The sequence below is a fragment of the Rhamphochromis longiceps genome, linkage group LG20 (genome assembly GCF_057381845.1).
Source record: "Rhamphochromis longiceps isolate RC_006_pf linkage group LG20, R_longiceps_female_GT1.1, whole genome shotgun sequence".
NCBI classification, from domain to species: Eukaryota; Metazoa; Chordata; class Actinopteri; order Cichliformes; family Cichlidae; genus Rhamphochromis; species Rhamphochromis longiceps.
In genome coordinates this window covers 15,276,432-15,301,024 of record NC_140576.1, presented here as the reverse complement: position 1 = coordinate 15,301,024, position 24,593 = coordinate 15,276,432, and the positions used below count along the sequence as shown (strand labels likewise).

The window sequence follows — 24,593 nt, the reverse complement described above, 5'->3', positions numbered from 1 at the left end:
GGCAGGGTTTGAACAGTTTTGCCAAGCTATTATGCTAATATATGGTGGAGTAGTTATGCAGGATTTAGATACTAAATCTTAAGTTGCTCTGCAATGTGTTAATCAGAGCGAAAGTGCTTAAGGAGTAGAGAAACCACTATAAAAGAATCAGTCAAGTTACTTAAAAAAATAAATACTGAAAAAAAATCTGCCCAAAAACAGTTTGAGTCTATAAATCAAACATTTTTTGGTTGATTTGAACCAAAGTCACATTCAAGATGGTGTTCTTTTAACAACCTTTGGCTCTTCATTGAAGAAAAGCAGAAATGACCGACATTATTGATAACAATATGGTAGTGTGATAGTGAGTGAACATGGACAATAGCAAGAGCTAAATAAAACCCAAACAATAAATTGCAAGCATTTATTATCTGCACTGTTCGCACTAAAAGCAACAAAAAAGGCTGCTAAAAATAATATAAAATCAATAACAAAAATAAATATCGGTGTGAATAAATAAAAAAGTAAAACTTTTTCCTGGTTTTACAGGATTTCCTTGGTATCTGATTCTGAAAACATCATAACTACACTAATCTGAATTTTCATCATAATATAGTATTTATAATCTAATTATGAGTAAAATGTGGTTTCCTGATTTACTGACTGTCTCTGATGATGGTACTCAACACGTACAACTGTGTTCTTCTTAAAAAACCCAAATATTTCTGCTAATACAGCCTATATCTACTCAGTGACAATGAAAACAGAATATATTATAATGTGTGATAACCAAATAGATGTGCAATGAGCTTTTTAATGACAGTTATTGGGTGATTTCATCTCCTGCTGTTACAGAAAACACATCAAATGAATAACAGACAGGAACATGTCATGTAAATGTCATTTCCTATAAGCTAGCAAAATCCTTTACAGATGGCAGAGCGCCTTTGGCAAAAAAGGGCAGCTGGAAACATTAATAACTAACAAACACAGGTCTAATAACAAACAAACAAATGCATTTTTGTCCTTTTTAATTACTGTTGTCTCACAATTCTGTTCTTGAAAAACTTGATATTTTTGTAGACATTTTATACATGAATACTAAATATAATACACAACTCAATATAAATAAATATACACGTTTATAAATGTCCAAAATATAAATAAACAAATATGTTGTTTTCCAGGGAATAGTTATGATTTGGTCATGATTTACAGTGATCGTTGCTGTACAGTAAGGTTTAATCATTTTTCTTTATTTTTAGAAAAAAAGCCCCATGTGTTGGTACTGCAGAGAAGGTCAAACGCGCTCCACTCGTTTTAGGCACAAGGAGATTTGCTATGATGAGGCATTTTGCAAGGCTTCAGGATCATTCTTTAATGATCATGTTTTGAGAGTTTACATGTAGCACAATTGTGTTGCTATCACTGACTCTCCCTCAAAGCACTTCACTCAAAGGCCAGGCAGGGTGAGTATAAAGCTTTAGTCATACAACACCTGCAATTATTATACTTTTCAAACTATGCAATGCCTCTGGGTTTAGCATCATTCAAAATCTTTATTTTTTTAGCTTCAGTATTTTGTGTTAGGTACTGGATCTGCTGAATTGTTTGACTTAATTATTTGTGATTTTTGTGTTTGTGATTTGTTCGGTACCAATTTTTTTTATGTGACAAGTCATACTTTTTCCTTTTCCTTTCAGACGTTAAAGACAAGGCAGAACTTTAAGATGTCCGTCTCTCTCTGTGGCACACAGATGTATCGTTTAAAAAGAGTCACATACATACATGTTTTATTCATGTATTTTTTTCCTAAACCACTTCCTAGTTATTATCATTTCATCTTTTGTGATACACACATAGGAAATTTTCTTGTCTTTGCATCTGCTTTAATATATTGGCACTGTTTTTTTCCATGTAGCTAAAGGCTATCAGTGCTGTATTGCTGTTTTTGAAAGATCACCTACCATCAGAGTTGTTAGTAACTTCCTCATAGAAGCAAACAAAAAACTTTATTAATCAGTTGTCTGTCCTGAGTGTAGGGCATTCATTTGTTATGTTCATTAATAATTGTTATTAGATGTTGATAGATACTACTGAGAAAATTTGTCACAAGTGTCAGTAAATGAATGTACTCAGAATTAAATGGTTTTTACACATTTGTCACAATTACATGTTTCAGATCATTAAACAAATGTTAGAAATGAGACAAAAATAACCAGAGTAAATACAAAATACCATTTTGAAATGATCATTTCAGAACTGTTGAAGTCAACCACACTGAATGGTTTTTCATCACGCAAACGACCTGTTTGGTCACGCCAAAGCAAATCAGTCTGATGTGAGTCTGGACTTTGATCAGGCTGCTTCAAAACCTTTACAGTATTTATTTATTTATCTTTTGACTTGCTGTTTTGGATCATTGCCCTGCTGCATGAGCCAGTGCATTTGATGTTGCACTGGGTTCTTTTGTGACCTGGACGAGTCATCAATGTGCTCTTGGAGTCATTTTGGTGGGCCAGCCACTCCTGTAAAGGCTTACCTCTGTTTTAAGTTTACCTCATAATGGTTGATGGGTATCACCCTGGTTTGGTGAGTGATAGAGCCTTAGAAATGGCTCTAACAAGACAGATAGCTGTCAGTGAAATTGTGGCATGACTGTTGCTTTTTGAGATCTTACTTCACATTGTCAAACAGGTTTTATTTAAGTGATCCCCTGAAAAAAGTGTGCGTGTTAGTCCCCATAGGAAAATAGTTCCTCTGCATTTAACCCATTCACCCAGTGAAGCAGTGGGCAGCCGCCAGTGCAGCGCCCGGGGAGCAGTGTGTAGGGACAGTACCTTGCTCGGGGGTACCTCAGGGTAGCCGTTCAGTGGAGTCGAACCCCCGACCTTCCGATCATGGGGCTACCACTCTACCTACTGAGCTATCCCTGCCCCCCCTTTTTTTTTTTTTTTTTTTTTTTTTTTTTTTTTCCGACAGTGCTCACTTTAATCAGACCTGGATGTGGCTACCGAAATTTAAAATATATTTTCAAAACATTGTTTCATGTATGTTGTTCTTGCACATGATTTCTTAATTTATGTTAAGAAATCACTGATTTTATTAGTTTCTTGTATTTTGTTATTGTTTCATGTGTATTTTCACACTGTCTTATGGGGGCAACAAGGAGTGGTTGTGCACCCTGAGAGTATTGTTTGCTGTTTGGTGTGCCCTTTAATTTAGTGTTCAGTTTGATTCAAATGGGAAAAATACCATGACTTTGCTGTTTAAATATTTAAAACAAATATAAGCCCTACGTGCGTCTATTTTTTCATCAAATAAACACTTAAAACTCAGTTAGGAGCTGATACTTTCATGTTTCCTGAGAATATGTCTGAAGCAGAAGCATGTGAACGATCACAGTTTCCTGCCTAGATAGACGATCTGGTTTCAAAAATACAACCCAGATGTTTGTGGCTTTATTTCTGCTAAGCTAGCTCCTACCCTGAGCTGATGGTTGTGTCAGTTATGCCTCATTTCTGATCAGCCTACTGATAAATGTGGTCAAGACACCCCTGCGTGAGTCATACGCCTCGATGTGACATCAAATACTCAGAATGTTGTGCCATAGTACTCGAGAGGAAATCAAACAGATTTCCACAACAACTATTAAAAAAACAATTCTTTTTTTTCAGTGTTATGCATATTTGAAAAAAATGCCAACTGATGTCATGTGATAGTTAAACATTATTGTATTTATTTTGAGAGTTTCATTAGATTAATTTGATGTTTTTCCAGTGTGGTTGTATTTTAGTGAGCCTGATAGAAGTGAATAATTTACAATGAGTTATGATACGCAACTTTGAACCTTGACATTGATTCTTTGCTTTGAGACACACACAAAAACATGTCAAGCAAAAAATATTTTTACACAAAATAAACATACAAATATAGGTTTACAGTTTTTATTATGTAAATATACAAATATATAATAATTATTTTATTTTATATACTTTTAAAAAGGAGTGAAATTAAGAAAGAAATTTATTCATAAATGAGAGAAAATGTTGAAAAACATTTTTTAAAGTTGTCTCAACACCTGATTTAAAAATGTTGTTAAGTACACACTAAATTTCTCTTAAATAAGTCTATATTTTATTAATATATTAAACATATTACAATTTTTTAAAATATTTTTTATTTTAAATCTTATTTAAATATTATACTGTGTGTTAATTTCTATATATTATACATATTATATGTACGTTTGTTAAAATACTTCACACTATGAATAATTCAAGCATGTGTGCATGTTTCAGTCTAGTTAATGTAGCTACTAGAAAAAATATAGAGAAATGAAAGGCGGTTTAAGACTTTTGGACAGTAGTTTATAAATATATATTTTTATAGGTTATATTATATATATTAACATTTATATCTATGTCTCTTATAACAATAGGGAGAGACCCTGATGAGAGTGTGTGTAAAGTGTGCCTCTCTGTGTTCTGTACTCTCTGCACATCAAGGAGGGGAGAAATAACGGGACTGGAAAAAAGGCAAAAATAATCTTAATGTTATTATAGCATCATCACTACCTCTGTCACAAAGTGATAGCGATAAATCAGTCGGCGAGGAAAGGCCTTATTATCACACTTTCATTGCTATGATTTATGTGTAGATTTTGTTTTTATTATTATTATTTTTTTTAAATTTGGGGGGTCTACAGGAGAACTCAGGCCTGGCTGTCATTTTTATAATATAAGCACATTCTGCTAATAATTCATTCATGATATCTACAGTATAAAGACGCATAAAGTATGTAACAATAAAACAAATGCACCCTGAAGTGTCTTCCCTCGATAGTTTGAGACTCTGAGACACTTTAACCAGAATTTATGTCTTTATGTCTAGAAAACTCTTGCAGGCCTTTTAGCAACTTGGTTTGTTTTGTTGCCAAAATGGGCTTTTTGGGTAAATGAATTTCAGTAAGAATCAAAAGGGCAGCGGGGAATACGTTGTTTCCAGTTAGTCACAGCTCCAAAAAGTCTCCCGCCAGACAGCCACAGAGCCGCACAGCTCTGTCGTACACTCATTTTACACCTGTGACCACAATCCAGGAACATTCACATGTAAAATGTCAGGATGGATAATTCCATTAGAGTGATGCGTTTTTACCATGCATTAGTTGTTAATGTTTATATACATATTTTATATATCACATCCTGTATACATGCTGCATATACTGGGCAATGCATACTTGAGTGTATGTCTCCTGGCCATTGTGAAATGCAATACTTGGATATTGTGTGTAGTATTTTTGATTATTCCTCATGTTATTTAAAGCCTTACTCAAATATCATGCTCTCTACTTTCAGGATGATATATATATATATATATATATATATATATATATATATATATATATATATATATATATATATTTCTTTTTTTTTTTTCACAGATTTTACAGCTTGTAGATGCGGTCTGATAAAATGCAGCAGGAGGTTGTTGTTTTTAAGTCTTTCTTTCTCACTGAATAATATTTCCTTTCTAAGAATATTAATAGTTTGACATTTCTCTGATGTGAGCTGATGTTTTGCTGTGTGTGCTGCTCCCTAAGGCTTTGTGTTTTTGTTTAAGGACATAATGATCTCAGATATCAGGGTTACTGATAGAAGTTGATATTTAATGTAACTTCATTAAAGACAAATGCTTTGAAACCTTCTTCTTCACAATACTAGTGGAATTATACAGTTGTCTGCTGCGGCTAAGGACACTGATTAAAAAACTAATTTTAAATCAAACAAAATGTTGCTCTTTAAAATTGATTTACCATACTATATTTATTTATAGAGCTCTTTGAAAACAGGCACAGCTATGACAGAGTATTAGGACCATGTTAAGAAGAAATAAATAGTGTTTATTTCAGGATTAAAGTAGATATTTTGAGATTAAAGTTGAAGTGATACTTTGATAAAAAAGTCAAATGTGGAGGTTACAGTTGCCGTTTCAAGACAAACTGGCACGGCTGCTACACTCTCTAAAAACTCTTTGTGTAGATAAGTTGATCAGCCATCTTGGGATACAAAATACAAACTCTTTACTGCATCAATATTCTTGCATCTTTCTATTCACAGCTATTTCATTTTGCACAAATCTGGCTATCTATTCCAAGTTTGTGTGTTTTTCCTTCTGACCAGATGCAGCTCTCCGCACCATCTTTTCAGTGTGATTAATACTTATCGTCCCACTGTGTTTCTGTACTGAAAAGGTAATAAACTAACTAAAACCAATTCTACTGACTCGTCTACACAAGGTATTTGTAGAGGGTTTAATACTCCTGGCCCTAATACTCATTCATACACAGCAAATGCATGCTGCTGTTGAATCATTGAAAACAATCAAAGACAAAAACTTATTTTATCTGTTAGTTGTAGAAAACTATGTGGAATATTTTTGGTGTTACTATTATTACAATGTTGCTAAAAAATGTTCATGATGATTTTTTTAAATTAAAAAATTGTGTTTATGTTTGTTACCTATCCTTATTTTGATTTTGTGATGTAAATTTATTAGTATTAAAGAACATGATAATCTGTCTGTGCTCATTTGCATAAAGGTATTCATCATAAGCAACACAAGAAAAATTAATTGCATTTATAACATTAGAGTTTGTTAACATCACATCTTTTTTTCTGTGGTTATGGATTAACTGAATTTATCAGTATTAAAGAACTTGGTAAACTATGTTAAGTTTGTTTGCATGAAGCAATATTATGACTCTGTTGAGGCAGATATTATTTAATGGCGTCAAAATTATGTCATAGAGAGTGCTGAGTAAAAAAATCATTTCTAGATCAGTTTATTGAAATATCTCAAATGAAAATAATAATAGCAAATTAAAAACATCAAAACAGCCATGTGCATCAGTTATTAAACTTAACATTTATAATTTATCAACAGTTGATCAATTGTACATTCTAATACAGTATGTTGTGTGCCAGTGTCACAGCATCAAGGGGAATTTTAGTTTAATGAAGAGAAAAGCATAAAAAGGTGCTGTATATGAAGTAAGGACACTTGTGTGTTAGTTAGTTGTGTGTCTTTCAATCTAAGTTAATATTTGTGAGTCTAGCTTTGGCGCGTATGCTGCTCATTTCCATTTTTGGTGGGCGAAGCCATGGCAATATAAAGCTGAGCGCATCATTTGTCTGTCTCACTCTCAAGTCATGAGCTGTGGTGACGATGTGGTTCCTCCTCCTGCTTCTCCACCTTGCTCACATTGAGCTGGTGATCTCACAAGGCAAGTTAATTCAGTTTATTTCATTCTGAACAGTAGTAATATTGTTAATTGTTGGTACTAATTTGAATTTCTCTATATGACCGTGTGTGTGAATGCGTTAGAACTGAGTCCAGATGTGATCCTGAATTTGAACCAAAAAACCCCCCAAAACAATCAATGCAGTACTTTTGTGTAAAATTCAACTTAGGAAGAAATCCTTGAAATACCTTTGAAATATTATTTATATTTTAAAATACACCCATTCTCTCGGGTCAGGGTCGCAGGAGCCTATCCCAGCTGTTTTAGGGCGAGAGGCAGGGTACCCCCTGTGCAGGTTGCCACCAGTCTGTCACAGGGCAAACATATAGAGACAGAGAACCATTCGCACTCACAATCACACAGGGCACCTATGACTCTCCTTCTCTCATTTTATTTAAAAACTATATGTAAAATTGTTTTATTTATAGCAGCCTTTTCAAGGTGTGGAAGAAATGTAACAGTTCAATTCAAGTGTATGTCCAGATTTCTGTTGTGATTTTTTTTAAATCAAGACTTTTCAAGTGCAAACTGGGTTTTTCTGTCAAAAAAAAAGTCAAGAAAAGTACAGTATTTACAAAGAGCTCAGTGACAAGAGGCACGTGTTAGAGGAGGGAAGTCCGAGATTTTTGTGACGGATTCTGCAGATGCAGGTGCAAAATATAGTCAGGACAATATTGAAATTAAGAACACAGGCTGATTTTGTCCTGAAATGAACTGACTGCACCTGTGTTTAAAACAGTGCAATATTTGTAAATTAAATAAATAAAATAAAACTAACCACACCCATCAGCATGCCTCCGAATTGTACTCGCATGCTATTTTGGCCCATTAGCAAATTTAGCCCTCGCTGGAAATCACAGTGGTCCAGTGGTTAGTACTGTCACTTCACAGTGCGAAAGTGATTCAAATCCAGCCTGGGGCCTTCCTGTGTGTAGTTTGTCTGTTCTCCTCGTATCTGCATGGGTACTAAGGGCTTAGTTTAATTGGTAATTCTTAATGATGATGGTGAGTGTGAGCATCAGCGGTGTTCTGTCTCCATGTGTTAGCCCTGTGACAGACTGGTAACCTGTCATGGGTGTACAATACCCTTCCTCTTAATCTATGCCATTTACAATAGACACCCCATATGTTAAAAAAATATAAACCACTGTGGTTTTTCATTGTTGTTTTTGTATAAATCTGCTGAGGAATGATGATATTATCCTAAAGAAAGACATGAAGGGATTAAAAAGATTTGTAAAAAAAAGTGTTTTTACCGATATTCAGATAAAAAACAAATAAACAAAAGACATTTTAAACTTACAACTTTAAATATTTACTTTGCAGTTCCCAAAAGTAAGTCAGCCATGAAAAAATCATAACAATAATAATAATTTGCTGTATAAACCTTGTATGTTCCTAGCTGAGGACAAACTGATTCTAAAAAACAAAGGAGGCTACCCATGTGAAGGCTACCTTGAAGTCTACCATAACAACATATGGGGTTATGTTGGGGATACACACTGGGACAAGAACACTGAAAAAGTGGTTTGTAAGAGCACTCACTGTGGGAAACCTGTGGAGAACTCAGTAATAGATACTGTTAAGCCTTCTGAAGACAGACCGATCTGGCTCAATGAACTGAAGTGTGAAGGACACGAGAGCGCTCTGTGGAAATGTAAACATCCTGGTTGGAAGTCCAGCTATTACTCAAAGCTCACAGTGAAAAAACTTAAGTGTTCAAGTAAGTTTGTTAGATCTTTCTTTCTCTTTTTTTTCTGGGGGTGGGGGGGAGGTGGGGTGGGGGTGGGGGGGTATTGAAAGTACTGACAAAAACTGCAACTTTAAAAGCTTAAACTCTTCGCTAAAAGTTGTTAAGAAAATTAAGAAAATGAACTGTATTGGAAATTACTTGATAGGATCGATTGTGGTGTTTGTTGTTTTTTATCTGTATTTATATTTGGCTGGTAATTGAGTGCGTTCCTCAAGGTAATATCACATTGAGCCTGGATAGACACAAATGTGCTGGAGCTGTCAAGTACTCCATTGATGGCAAACCTCCGGGTTACTTTTGTAACAACAGCATTGGTATGTATTTTCTTTTTGCTAATCTTCTATGTGGCAGAGCTGTTCAAATATTGTCAACATTTCTCTCTCAATTTGATGCTATAATAATATTTTATTGCTTTTCGAAATGTTTTGGACTGTTTTAATTCCTCTCTTAAAAAGGTGAAAAAGAAGCCAGGCTTCTGTGTAAAAATCTCGGGTGTGGTGGACTCAGAGAATTTCCTCCCTCAGAGAGTATGGTTAGTGATAATTTCAGGGACTCATCAAAGATGAAGATCGATTGTTCAGCCTTTAAAAATGCAGATCCAGATCATCTGTGGCAGTGTGTGAATGGCGAACAGGACAATTCAGCATCATGCAAACCTGTTTCTGTCATATGTGAAGGTAACACACACACACACATGTAAACCAGAAACAAACAGCTAGAGTACCCCACACTTGTGCGTGCCCACACACACACACACACACACACACACACACACACACACACACACACACACACACACACACATATGGTGAAAGTGTTTTTATGAACAGGTTATACGAGACTGCAGCTCAAAGGAAACCAGTCAAATGTGTGTTCTGGGCAGCTGGAAAAAGAAGAAAATAACAACTGGGTACCTGTTCAACAGGACAACTTTGATTTTGATGTGTGCCAGCAAATGCACTGCGGTAACTCTCTCAGCCCAAACAACAGCACAAACAAAAACCTTAATGTGACATGCACAGGTAATTCAACACATCTATATTCCAACACAAACAACTTCCAAGCAAACACTTCACACTGTGAAACTGCTCTCTCTCTCTCTCTCTCTCTCTCTCTCTCTCTCAGATAAAGTTAAAGTAGTTCTGAAGGACTCTGGTAAAGACAGCAAGTGCTATGGTACAGTTAATATTGAAGTGAAAGGTTCAGTTAATCCTGTGTGTGCCTCCACCTGGACTAAAACTGAAGCTGAATTGGTCTGCAAGGAGCTTGGATGTGGGGAAGTGAGTGTTCAAGTTTAGTCAACATAAGTTACCTGGTGTTCTGATACATGGATACTGAGTGTATCAGAAACTGTCCATACAGCAGTGCTATGGACTTTATTGTAATTAGTGTACTAACGTGCACCATTAATACTGAATGCACATGAAGTAAAAGCTGCTGGAGATGATAACAATATTATATATTTCTTTGATGGCACAAGAATATTAGTGATCACCATGTAGCTTTTTCTCCTCAGTATAGTTGGATTGATGCTTTTTTACAGGGTTGCAACAAATGTTTATTTTGTGAATTTTAATAATCACTTGATTTGATCAACATGGCATTGTTTGAACCTCAAAATAATTAAAGCAGGGGTCCCCGACTCCAGGCCGGTTTTAGATCTCACCTTGAGTCTACACACCTGAATCAAATGATTAGTTCATTACCAGGCCTCTGGAGAACTTCAAGACATGTTGAGGTGGTAATTTGGCCATTTGAATCAGCTGTGTTGGATTACTGACACACCTAAAAACTGCAGGACATCGGCCCCCGAGGCCTGGAGTTGGAAACCCTTGATTAAAATTAATGAATTAAAATTAAAAATGTTTAAAGTAAGTTCAACAGTTTGAGCTCCTAATCAATCCAACCAAACAAGTGGATGTTAGTTTTATCTGTACTGTTTGATAATTTAAGTTATTCCACTGTCTGTGATTTATATTTATTCACCACTCTTTTTTCCCCAGGCTAACAATATGCAGTGACTCGTTGTCTTTAAATCAGTCAGTGTTTTCTGTCTGTCAATGAAATAAAGCAAACTCATAAATGCTCTGTTCTAGCTGATTTATACTAAAGTCGAACGTCAAAATTCAAGAGGGATAATGGACCGTGTGAGCTGCAAAGGCAGCGAGTCCTCACTGTGGCACTGTCATTCTCAGCATGGCAAGAACATCCAGTGTTCAAACCAACCTTATGTGGTGTGTTCAGGTGAGATACAGCAGTGGAAATGTACAGAGTGGCTGCTGATGGCCTTTGTCTACTTTTATAATGGGATTTTAAATCCTGCAATAAATTCTATGTCGAGAGAGAAAATGAGTTACTTCATTCAGTGAAATTGTGACATTGTTAAATTCTGATTATATTTTTCCCAAAATGTGTTCAGTAAGAGTTTAATTTAATGTATTTATTCTTTTTGTGTTTCGTGGCTGATAAATCTCTTATTGTCGTGGTACAGACAGTGTGGAGGTGAACCTGGCAGATGGTCCTGGAAGATGTGCTGGGAGATTGGAGATAAAGCATGAGGGCCAGTGGAAGAAAGTTCCTGCAAAAGAATGGACAGACGCTCAATTAGCAGCTGTCTGCAAACAACTGCAATGTGGGGAAAAAGGCAAAACTGAAAAGTTCAGTCAGGGTTCTGGTAGCTTCCTGTCAATAACGTGTCCGAAAAATAAGAAGATATCAAAGATATCTGAGTGTTTAACAGAAAACTCAAACAACCAATTTTCGGATCGGGAAACGGAAGCAGCTGGAATCACCTGTGAGGGTGAGTGTTATTTTTTTTATTTCTCTGCCCTTCAGTGACATCAGCCGGAAAAACGGTTTCCTTTCTTAAAGGAAGAATGTTTGTATCTTTGGCTTTTTAATTGCTTAACACTGATTATATTGGTGAAGTTTGATCAAAACGGGAAATACTAAATTATTACTAATATACGACAAAAGCTTAGAACCAGGAAAAAGCCATTTTCGTTCATCGATGTGAGGCAGAAGAAAAGAAAATGTGTTTTTTCCCCTCAGCTTATTCTTGACCTCATTCAGGCTCAAGAGTCCTTCTATACCTACAGTTTAATACTTGCAAACTAAGAAACGGATTTTTGTTAATCTGTTTTGATCAGAAAAGTGAAATAAGACACTACAACTTTCATTGATCATGCCATATTACCATTTTTTCTTTAACATGCTGCCTTGACTTTTTACTCAAATGTAATTTACAAAATTATTTTTTGGAAAGTCACATGCTTCTTAAGGAAAGTCTTAAAGCCAATGCCCATTTTTTTCTTATAAAGAGAGATAAAACTGAGTATATTTTAATCTTATAAATATTAAATTGGCCTCCAGTTAAATCTTTACTTGATAATTATTATAATTAGTGTTCAATAAGGTGACCCCGAATAACCACTTAGTTATGCTGGAATAAGCCCAGACTGTGGTATATCTCCATTCAGCTTCTTTCACCAAGTATGTATTTATGCACCACTTTCCTATTTTTGTGTCTATGTCTTTGTGAACCACTGACCTTTCAACAGGTAGACGACCTGCACAGCCACTTACTGTATATCATGTTTCTCTCTTTGTGTCCATCAGGTCACAAGGTGGTGTTTTTAAGTGGAACCTGTTCTGGTCACGTGGGGATAGAGCATGGCAGAGAAATCTACTGGCTCTCTGGGTCTAAAGAGACATGGAACCAAGAGTCTGCAGACACAGTGTGTCAGCAGATGCATTGTGGGAACGCTTCCAGGTTTTCTTTCAATTCTAGGGCTGATATGATTAATAAAGTTTGGAAAAACTCTTTTAGCTGCTCATCCAGAAAAAAGTCTCTTTTTGAGTGTAGCCGAACTACACCTCTGCCTCCTGACCACCATAATTCTACTGCCTATGTGAAATGTTCAGGTAATGTGAAATATGAATGAGTTAAAGTATAAAACTAAGAATAAGGTCATTATGGAATTGATTTATTGTGTCACAGAAGAGACAATTTATTTATAACAGACTTTACCTTTTAATGTCCATAGATGTACATTCACCTCCTTGTTTTCTCTCAATCAAATTTCTACTATTTTCTATTTTTTCTGAAACCTAGCTTGGTCTAAGAAGTTGTGAAATATCTGCTGATACTAGTTTCCTCTTAAATTTAACTTTTTCATGTCACAACAGGAAATATTGAGATGAGGTTGACGAACAGCTGCTGGGGAAAAGTCAGGATTCATGTAGAAGAGAAAGAAGGAGATATGTGTGGAGACACCTGGACAGAAGACAAGTCTGTGAAGCTGTGTGAAAAGCTGAACTGTGGGACACCCATAAAAGCCCACAACAGTCCCAAAGATGGTGATATCCTCTTTAAGAGTTTACACCCGACAAATCAGACTACTGACCTGACACAGAGCATCTTTGTCAAAAACCAGGACAATGATAAGTCCTGTAAACAAAAACCAGCCTATGTTGTTTGCTCAGGTAATTAATTGTTTTTTTTAAAAAAAAAAAAACTATTTTTAGATTGCAAACATATAATAAATGTTGTGACTTTCCTTGGCAGAATGTTTCATTTTCAACTAATTTGCCTCCTTTGGAAAAAATTGCCAGTTTTATTGTTGCAGTTTATTGGATTGTTGAATTTTTGTCACTAAGTTACAGGATACCAGAATTTAAAAAACAAAAAGAGACTGATTTTTGCTTTAACATGAATCTGTTTTTAAATATTCCTTCAAATCCTTTTTGTGTTAAAGAAGCAAATTTGAATTTTTCTGAAGTTACCTTTTCATCTTTTCACTACGACTATGATGGATAATTAAAAATAAAGTGACAACATTACTAATTTGTTTCAGGTAGTGTCAAGCCCAGATTTAGCATTCCCAGTTACAAATGCTTTGGAAACGTAGAGGTGGAGTATGAGGGGAAGTGGATCCCTGTGTGCGAGGATGCTCTCAAAGACACTAACAATGGAAACACCATCTGTCAGGAGCTTAAATGTGGTGATGCTGTCGAGACTCTTCCCTACTTTGGACCTGCACCAGCAGAGAAATTAGCCATTTCAAACCTAAACTGCATTGCAAATGCTAACAGTCCATTATCTGCATGCAGCAGTATTACTGCTTCTACAGCTGCCTGCAAACACAGTGGCCTCCGATGCTCTGGTGTGTATAATGATCTTTGTGTCAGCAGTTTCTGAATTATTCTTTGCTCCTTCAGCCTAATTTTAAAATAAAGGCTTTGAAACTGAATTGAAATTGAAACAAACTGAGACTAGTTTGTATTTCAGAAAAATGTTGAGATAAAAATAATGCTGCGTTCAAACTTTGACATGCTCGCCTTCAAAGGTTACTTTTAGTGAAATAAAGGGTAGAATATTAACATCCTCACCTCCATTAATGATATTTGTTCTACTCAGTTTTACTCTTTTCTTTTCTGCTTGTTGTCCATGTCACCAGTACGGCTCTGCCACACAGTCTGACTCACTTAATGTCTGGAATCAGCTGGAAACAGCTGGCCTGTGCAGTCTGATGGTTATAGAAATATCGCTGTCATCAGTTGTCATCTCTTTGTTATCACTCTATAAAATCATTTTATTTACACAGCAGTCAGAAGGGTAGCTAAACTTCAAAAGTGTAAAACTTTAAGTTGATGCAGGATCATAATGTCATTTCTGTGTGCAGAGTGTGTTATTTATATCATTCAGATCCTGTTGGTTACATCATGTTTTGTGAACTTTTTATTTCTCTTGTCTGTCTCAGAATGGAGGACGATGGTACCTGACAAAAAGGCCTGTAGTGGAACAGTGTTGGTTCACTGGAGACAGGGACTCAGTGCTGTTTCCAGAGAAAACTTCAATGAAACTGAGAAGGAAAAGCTTTGCCAGAATATGGACTGTGGTGGATACCAATCAACAAATGAAATCCACCCCCAAACAATTGAAATAGATTCTTTTTGGAACAAAAGCTTCAGCTGTGGTGAAAATCCAGGAAGCATTTGGGAATGTGAAAATAAAACCACACCCTCAAGGAAGGAGCCCGTCTTTATTGAATGCAAAAGTAAGATTTATATCAGCAGGACTGATCTTAAATGATCACAGACTTTTTACATTTGCACTGGAAACACTGAAGAGTGAAACAAGACACTCGGAGTGTGAAGGAGAATTATTCCAGATACACTGGATAAAGTAACAAACCAAAGCTAAAAGTGTTAAATGAACTATTTGATTATGGACTTGTGCTTCATATTTTGACTTTGCAGTGCAGAGAAGATTAACTGATCATTTCTACCTCAGTGCTTTATGTCTTTATCAATACTTGACTGCAGTATTTATTGCTTTCCTTCCCAGAGGAGCCCAATGTCAGCCTTTCACAGGGCTGCCGTGGGGAAGTGAGGATAGATGGCGTTCCAGTGTGTGCTAGTAACTGGGATCTATTCTATGCACACAAAGTTTGCCAAGAAAAGCTTTGTGGCAATGCTGTCTTTATTGAATCCAAAGCTTCATCAAAGGGTTCAGGTAACATTTACCATGTCAGCTGTGAAAAGTACCATTCCATCATTGGCCAGTGCAGGAGGACTAAAGGAAAGTGTGACAAAAATGTGGTGTTCATTACTTGTAGTGGTAAGTGTGAGTCCATACACCTCTCTTTCCATAAACTCATCCCTATATACAGTACATACATGTATGTCCTCTCTTAATTCTGGTAGTATTTTAATTCATTATCTTGGGATAATTTTTAGGTATTTATTTTATAAAACAGAAGATTATTTCTTTAAAATAAAAATGACATTGTCAAGCTCATTATAAGATAGTGAAGCTACAAATAATTTGCATTGCAAACCATGACACTTATAGTCTGGCAGGTTCTGTCCAGAAATCTGAGTTATTTGTTGAAAATTTCTAAAAATAAATATGTGGAACACATGTTTTACACTCCAACTTTAATAAATGCAGAGTGATGACAGGTGCTTGCTTTGCTCCTAGTGATTTTGCTAAAGCTAAGGTGACCATCTCTAACATCATATTTGCCAGACAGAAGTGGATGAGCTTGTTTCCTTCTTTAAACACAGTTTCTTTGCTTTTACAGAAAGTGTAAAGTTCCGCACGACTGAAAAACATGGAGGTGTCCTTGAAGTCAATTATCGAGATAAGTGGGAAAGAGTATGTCCATTTAATCATTCCCAAAACTTAAAGCTCTGTGAAGAGATTGATAAAGAGACCCCTAGCACCTCTACGGAAATCAAACAGGTAAATCTTTACATTTTACATCTTGAATCGGTCACTGATTTGTCTCATATTCTACAAACCAAAATCATGGACAGTTTCCTGGCTCTGTGTCTCAGCTTAATCTAATAATGAAGACTGGAATCTCACATTTTAAATATTTAGGTTTATAAAATGGAAAGAAATGCATGAGACTTGTATCTGAATAAACACAAATTGACCAAATGTTTGAAACTTTCTGGACACTTTGCTGACACAAAGTTTGCAGAAATATAAAAGAAATTGAATGTCCCAATACTTTTGGTCTGGACTTCTAGTGACTTCTTTTGCTGTGTGTTGCTTCAGTCCGGCCTGTTTTTTACTGCCAGAGAAAATTTCAGTGTTTTTTATTTTGGCTGTATCTCTAAATGTGAAAAAGTTTAAATTTGATTCAAGGTCAACTTAGAAACAACACTGGAGTTCACTGATGTTACCATGGATGTCAGGCGCTCTGTCAAAAGAAGTTCCTGTGAAAGCACTAATCAAGTTAAAATATATTGTCCCGGTAAGAGAAACCATGAATCCATCAATCAATTAGTTGTTTTTGACAGAAAGACACTTTTTGTATTCTGTAAATCTGAGCTGACTTACTTTGATCAACGTGATACAGTGGAATTCAAACTCACTGTAACTGAATCCGGAAAAAAACATAATAAACTGGCTGTGTGTGATTTCAGACTATGAAACACTGACTACCGCACCACCAACCCCACCACGTCCGCCTATACCCACAGGACCTATTATCGTGGGTGTGATATTTCTTCTTGTTGTAGTGATCTTGATTTCTTCATTTATACGAATGTATGTCAGGAGAGTCAGGGAGTCCAGAGCTTTAGGTGAGTATATTTATTACATGACTTACACACATGTTTTTTTATTTGTTTGTTTTTGCTCTAATGAATTACCTTAAAAGGCATAAAAATCCTGACTGAACATGAGATCAATCCAGAGCTTTCATGCTTAAAGGAAAAGGGTGTTGGAAACTTTTAGAGGGCAGTCTTTCAGCATACTGACTGAATTCTGACTCAAATAATGCCGTCACTGCTGCTGATTGAACAAGGAGCACATCAGCTCCACCAAACTCGACCAAATGTAAATACAGAACAGGGAAAATTAAGAACGCCTGTGCTTGTGGTGTGTTTTTCATGCTCCTGTGCTCCTTGTACAGTTACTTCACTGGTACATTAGCACAGTGCATTGGTGAGACAGCTGTTGCTGTATGAGTAAATTTATAACACTGTAACCTTTCAGCAAGAATGCTGCCAGGGAAAGACATGGAGTTTGAAAGTGGAGATTATGAGGACGTCATGGACAAAGACAATGAGATGGAAGACTTCAGTCGTGGCAGTGAGTCATTCATTCAGTGTTATCTTATCTGTTTTTCTTTCTAAACAGTGTTTAAAGTCCATAGCTTAATGGCCTTTGATATACTCTACACCACTACTATCGTTATTTTAATTTGGACACGATAATATGAGAAGCTGCACCACCTACACTAACTACTGCATGTTAGTACTACAGTTTTCTGTCTTCATAACTTATTTTTAAATAACTGTACTATATCAAGAACGTCAGTGGCTCTGCCCATATAAATTGTTACCTGTTTTTATATGTTTTATATAAAAACATGTATATGTTTTTTATCCTCTTCAACGTCATCCTTCCTGCTGTCGAGTTGAAGGTGCACAAATTTAAATTTCACCTAAATTTCAAAAAGATAGACATAAAACAGGTATAAAAAGTAAAATTATCTTTCAAAAAAGTAATATCAGGACAACGCATCTTCTCTTTGACAGGATTACACCATCTTTTGTTCACATATAAATCCAGACCCCCACCTTTTCTCTTGCCACTAGCTTTAGCTTCTGTGTCAGATTGTATCAGAGTGGAACCAGTTATATACACATTATCCAATCCAATCCAACTTTAGTTATATAGCACTTTAAAAACAACAAAGTTGACCAAAGTGCTTTCCAATAATAAAACAGAGATAGCAGTTAAAAACCATACATTAAGCATACAAAGAAATAAATATAAATAACAATAAAATAAATACATATTTTATGTAATACATATTTAAATATGAAAAAGAAGATAAAAAGGTAAAAATCAGTGTATATATATATATATATATATAAAAACACCCAGCACGCCCCTGCGGGCGGTTTATCCTTCAAGCTCGGGTCCTCTACCAGAGGCCTGGGAGCTTGAGGGTCCTGCGCAGTATCTTAGCTGTTCCCAGGACTGCGCTCTTCTGGACAGAGATCTCCGATGTTATTCCCGGGATCTGCTGGAGCCACTCGCCTAGCTTGGGAGTCACCGCACCTAGTGCTCCGATTACCACGGGGACCACCGTCACCTTCACCCTCCACATCCTCTCGAGCTCTTCTCTGAGCCCTTGGTATTTCTCCAGCTTCTCGTGTTCCTTCTTCCTGATATTGCTGTCATTCGGAACCGCTACATCGATCACTACGGCCGTCTTCTTCTGTTTGTCTACCACCACTATGTCCGGTTGGTTAGCCACCACCATTTTGTCCGTCTGTATCTGGAAGTCCCACAGGATCTTAGCTCAGTCATTCTCCACCACCCTTGGGGGCATCTCCCATTTTGACCTCGGGACTTCCAGGTTATACTCGGCACAGATGTTCCTGTACACTATGCCGGCCACTTGGTTATGGCGTTCCATGTATGCCTTGCCTGCTAGCATCTTGCACCCTGCTGTTATGTGCTGGATTGTCTCTGGAGCATCTTTACACAGCCTGCACCTGGGGTCTTGCCTGGTGTGATAGACCCCAGCCTCTATGGATCTTGTACTCAGAGCTTGTTCTTGTGCTGCCATGATTAGTGCCTCTGTGCTGTCTTTCAGTCCAGCTTTGTCCAGCCACTGGTAGGATTTCTGGATATCAGCCACCTCCTCTATCTGCCGGTGGTACATACCATGCAGGGGCCTTTCCTTCCATGATGGTTCCTCGTCTCCCTCCTCTTTCTTGAGGTATTCACTGAGCACTCGGTCAGTTGGGGCCATCTTCCCAATGTATTCTTGGATGTTCGTTGTCTCATCCTGGACTGTGGTGCTGACACTCACCAGTCCCCGGCCCCCTTCCTTCCGCTTAGCGTACAGCCTCAGGGTGCTGGACTTGGGGTGAAACCCTCCATGCATGGTAAGGAGCTTTCTTGTCTTTATGTCAGTGGCTTCTATCGCCTCCTTTGGCCAGCCTATTACCCCAGCAGGGTACCTGATCACGGGCAGGGCGTACGTGTTGATGGCCCGGATCTTGTTCTTACCATTCAGCTGACTCCTCAGGACTTGCCTGACCCTCTGCAGGTACTTGGTGGTTGCAGCCTTTCTAGCGGCCTCTTCATGGTCCCCATTTGCCTGCGGGATCCCCAGGTACTTGTAACTGTCCTCTATGTCTGCAATGTTGCCTTCTGGTAGTTCAATCCCCTCAGTTCTGACTACCTTCCCTCTCTTTGTTACCATCCGACTACACTTCTCCAGTCCGAACGACATTCCAATGTCATTGCTGTATAGCCTGGTAGTGTGGATCAGTGAATCGATGTCTCGTTCACTCTTGGCATACAGCTTGATGTCATCCATGTACAGGAGGTGGCTGACAACTGCTCCGTTCCGTAGTCGGTATCCGTAGCCAGTCTTGTTAATGATCTCACTGAGGGGGTTCAGGCCTATGCAGAACAGCAGTGGGGACAGAGCATCTCCTTGGTAGATCCCGCACTTGATGGTGACTTGTGCTATGGGCTTGGAGTTGGCCTCTAGTGTTGTACGCCACATCCCCATTGAGTTCCTGATGAAGGCTCTTAGGGTCCCATTGATCTTGTACAATTCTAGGCATTCCAGTATCCAGCTGTGGGGCATTGAGTCATAGGCCTTCTTGTAATCAATCCAGGCAGTGCACAGGTTGGTCAGTCTGGTCTTGCAGTCTCGGCTGACTGTTCTGTCTACCAGTAGCTGGTGTTTTGCGCCTCTGGTATTCTTGCCAATCCCTTTCTGTGCCCCACTCATGTATTGACCCATGTGCCTGTTCATCTTAGCCGATATGATGCCTGACAGGAGCTTCCCTGTTCAGGGAGGTCGCTGTGGTCTGCCCTCAAATCCTCTAGCCACTGAGCATTGCCGTTATGGGTTGCATCCTTCTCCCATATGCTCTTCCAGTATTGCTCCGTCTCCAGCCTTGGTGGTGCTGTTCTCTTATTGTTCCCTTGCCACTGAGAGTACACCTTTGCTGGTTCTGTGGAGAACAGCTGGTTTATTCTCCTGCCTTCTATCTCTCTGTTGTACCTCCTCAAGCGGCTGGCCAAGGCTGTGAGTCTTTGCTTGGCAGTTTCCAAGGCCTCAGGTATGGACAGCTTGCTGTATTTCTTAGGCACCGTATATGTCGCACCTTTCTGCAACTCCGTTAGTTGGCTAACCTCCCTCCGTGCTACTTTGATCTTGCCCTCTAGCAGATCTATTGTAGATCAGCTTGTTAGTGTCGGTAATCATGGTTGTAGGTATTGCCCGTAGTGCTGCATTAACATCATCTAGCAGATCTTCTGAGGGTACTTCACGTAATCTTGGTAACCGGCTACGGGGGATCCAGGTTTCAAGCTTGGCCATGATCCTATTTTTCAGGTCAGTTCCTCTCGCACTCAACGATCCTTCTCCTATCGCACTTGGGGCTATGTACCCAATCTCGGGTGGGGGTGATGATATCTCCCCCCCTGACCTGGCGTCCTGACTCCTCCTTGCCGTAGCATTTGTGTTGTACCTCGTCAATCTCTAGCTGTGAGAGCAGTCCCTTCTTTCGAATGTTGGAACACTGAGCTACTAGTTGTTTCGCCGTCATTGTGGATGTTGGGTATCGAAGAATCCATAGGTCCCTCATCCTATTCATGTAGCCCCTTCCGCCGGGGTTACTTGCGTAGTAGCATTCCAACAACGCCCTGTTTTCGTCCCTTGCCCACCGATGCCTTCTTGTTCCAGTAGCCCACTTTTCGTCAGGGTGCCCTGGTTCCTCAACACCTGACGCGGACCTTGTTGATCCGGGCGACGTCCGAGCTGGCATGCCTTCATATTTATCTGTCTCGCTCATGTCTGCGGTAGGCTTGCTTAGCATAGGGGGTCTAGCCTTAGGACCCTTACTGGATACAGACGCCCCAGGCAGGAATCGAACTTGCGATCCTCTGTTCCAAAGGCGTGTAGTCTAACCACTACGCTATCCAGCTGCTATATATATATATTAGGGGTGCAACGATACACAAAATTCACGGTTCGGTTCGGTTCGATACTTTGGTGTCACGGTTCGATATTTTTTCGATACAAAAAAAATGTTCATGCATTTTTTATTTGTCATTTATTAAAATTATAAATATATATTTTAACTCAAAAGTACAGTTTTTAAATTTAACCCTAACCCTTGTGCGTGTTTTTTATTTTGACAGCGAATGCGCACCTGCGGACCACTTATGTGCAGCCCTGGTTATTTAGCTCATCATATTGCAGCCACAGAAATTCTTTTGTCCATGAAACCATAAAGCTGCACTTTCTTTTTGCCTTATAGTCTGATTTGTCATAACTTCAACGTTTTGTGGTAAGCTTTTCTTTGGCTGTCACTTCTTCACCCTGACCTGTCTTATTTGGCTCAGCAGAACTGAAATGCTTTTACACATGCACTCACATAAGCTCAGCGATTCTCTGCGCGATCAACCTCTCACATGTTTAAGCTTGCTGCGGGAGATTTCACTTGTCATGTTTGCATAGTAAGCTAACGATTAATAAGACGATGTCAGAGGAATTGGTGCACAAATTATCATCACTCACAGATCAGTGCTGTCGCTCTCTATACACAGTTCGCACGATTGCAAAGTGAAAGCAAAAAAACAAGCGCAAATTCAAACGCGACTTCAATATGTCACATATTGACAGTGGCTCACCGATGCCAATGACATAATTACCCAGCTACATTTCTGAAAGAATGCAAAAGCATTGACATATATTTTTCCTACAATAGCCCGACGGGCAGGGAAGAGATAGATTTTGGTAGCCCGACTGAAAAAATCGCTAGCTCCGGGACGTCGGGCTAGCGATATTGCGAGCCCTGTATCTGATTGAGGAATCACTCATCTTTGGAAAAGAGAGTTTATTACAGAGAAATGGCTCTTTCCAAAATAAAAGCTATACTATCCGCTTCTTCTGGGCTATATTCTCAGCAGCATAAGGAGAATCATGTGCTAACAGCTGTCTAAATGACTCGGCTAAAGTTAGTAGCATGCTTGTTGTTTTTGTCTTTGCACTAGGATGATGTCGGCGTAAATGTACAGTCATATTCGTTGTGTTCCCACTAGTGCTTTCAGGTTAATCTCGTTGAAATGACCTTAACACCACAACACGGCAAATCTCCGTTAACGAGCTACCGCCGATCGCTCCGTGCATGGGGCTAGACGGCCAACACGTTAACGAGCTAACTGCGCTAACACACTAGTTCACACCAATGTAATTGAGCATTGCATGGCACATCCAACATACTGTTTTACTTTAGTCCATGACTCGCTTACCTTCAGGGTCATACGTCACATGAAAACCAAAATAATTCCAAACGCCAGATCTGAATGAGGTTCAATTTGCCTGTTACAAGGAGAGCTTAACTTCTGTCTCGCTAGCTTGCCCTGCGCTCTTCCTTCTGACTATGCTGTCTGTGTTGAGCGCTCAGTGAATCTGCATTCGACTACTCCGCCTAGGCTGCACTGTCGAGCCTAGGCGGAGTAGTCGAATGCAGATTCACTGAGTGCTCAACACAGACAGCATCGTCAGAAGGAAAATTGATAAAATTAATTACAAATGCTGTATTGTTCGATACATATGCGTACCGAACCGAAAGCACTGTATCGAACGGTTCAATATCGATACGAATATCGTTGCACCCCTAATATATATATATATATATATATATATATATATATATATATATATATATATATATATGGACTTTATATTGGTACAGATCTGGGATGTGAAAGTTTATTTTTTAATACAATATTAGCTTTTTTTCATTCAGGATTCAGATCTGAGACTGAATTTGTCTCAGAAAATGATGGGCGGAGTGTTTCCTCTTTACCTTATGATGATATTGATGAAGCAGATGAGGCTCGACCCCTGACCTTTCCGGCCACTACTACTCCTGCTGCCCAAGACATCAACGTTCATGAAGGTGTCCATAATGAAAACACTAGAAAGTTCTGAACCAGTTTGAACACAGTGTTTTCACTTTTCAGTACCAATACATTTCAAATTTGAAAATGGCATCAATCTAATCAGTGTTTAACTGTGCCAAACATTTTTCTTTGTGACAGACGGGGTAACCTACGAAGTGGAAGATCCACAGGAGAGTTATGATGACATTGATACAATCCCTGAAACTGCACAGACTACAGCAGAGATCCACGACAGCCCTGAAACACCACATGACTTAAACACAGCAGCCCCAGGATTGGTGAAGAGGGATGAGGACTACCTAGAGCCAGATCAAGACAAGTGAGCCAAATGCAGCTTTAGAAACTACTTAAAAAAAAAAAAGTCTCACAAAGTGGCTCATGACAAACACGACAAAATTAACTGTTCTTTTTCTCTAATTAAAAATAAGAGGTCAAAAATAATTAAAATATATTCATGCAACATACATTTACTGAAATTCCTTGAAGAAAACGACATTTAATGCAAGAACTTAATTTTAAAAGAATTTAAATCCATCCCTTGATCCTGTATAGCAAAAAACTTAAAATGTAACAAAAAAGACAGATACTAGTGTTATCAATAAATCATTCCATGATATTGTGTTTAATAGTAGTTGAATGTAAAGCTTTTATCAAACATGTCTGTACTGTGTGGTATTACATTTTTCATTCAGTTTTCTTTGTTTAAATGCGTGACGTTGATGCAACACATGAGCTAGCTAATAGATAGATAGATAGATAGATAGATAGATAGATAGATAGATAGATATTAAAAAGGTTTGCTTAGCTTACAGTTTCTTAAAGGCGGGGAGCTAGCCTCCTCTTCCTGCTTCTTGTTTTCAGGCTTAGCTAAGCTAACTGTCTTGTTACATTTATATTCAGCTATAAATGTGAGTGTAATATCGATATTTTCATCAAACTCTGTAGAAACAAACAAGTGTATGCCTCATAATATTAAGCTACTGTTCTAAATATAGTATACTCTTTAAAACATAAAGAATTCAATAAGTTTTGGTTGCCATCTTTTGTCTTTCTGAGTGATTTTGTTTCAATTAACACATCAGTTA

General features: G+C 38.0%; 2 protein-coding genes across 2 annotated transcripts; one reads left to right on the top strand and one right to left on the bottom strand.

The window, feature by feature from the left end:
* The first annotated feature begins 7,201 nt into the window (after positions 1–7,201).
* Positions 7,202–23,985, top strand: LOC146645107 (scavenger receptor cysteine-rich type 1 protein M130-like). Its single transcript, XM_085394814.1, has 19 exons — positions 7,202–7,264; positions 8,685–9,005; positions 9,251–9,349; positions 9,491–9,712; positions 9,866–10,057; positions 10,161–10,315; positions 11,132–11,279; positions 11,527–11,835; positions 12,654–12,959; positions 13,224–13,520; positions 13,892–14,200; positions 14,798–15,094; positions 15,385–15,657; positions 16,124–16,284; positions 16,696–16,804; positions 16,977–17,135; positions 17,551–17,646; positions 23,352–23,504; positions 23,647–23,985. The coding sequence occupies exons 1-19, from the start codon at positions 7,207–7,209 to the stop codon at positions 23,829–23,831; spliced, it is 3,849 nt and encodes a 1,282-aa protein (XP_085250940.1). The 5' UTR covers positions 7,202–7,206; the 3' UTR covers positions 23,832–23,985.
* LOC146645108 (uncharacterized) lies at positions 18,451–21,525 on the bottom strand. The gene is made up of 2 exons (XM_085394813.1): positions 21,024–21,525; positions 18,451–18,862 (listed from the first exon to the last, which is right to left on the bottom strand). The coding sequence occupies exons 1-2, from the start codon at positions 21,411–21,413 to the stop codon at positions 18,488–18,490; spliced, it is 765 nt and encodes a 254-aa protein (XP_085250939.1). The 5' UTR covers positions 21,414–21,525; the 3' UTR covers positions 18,451–18,487.
* Positions 23,986–24,593: the final 608 nt, after the last annotated feature.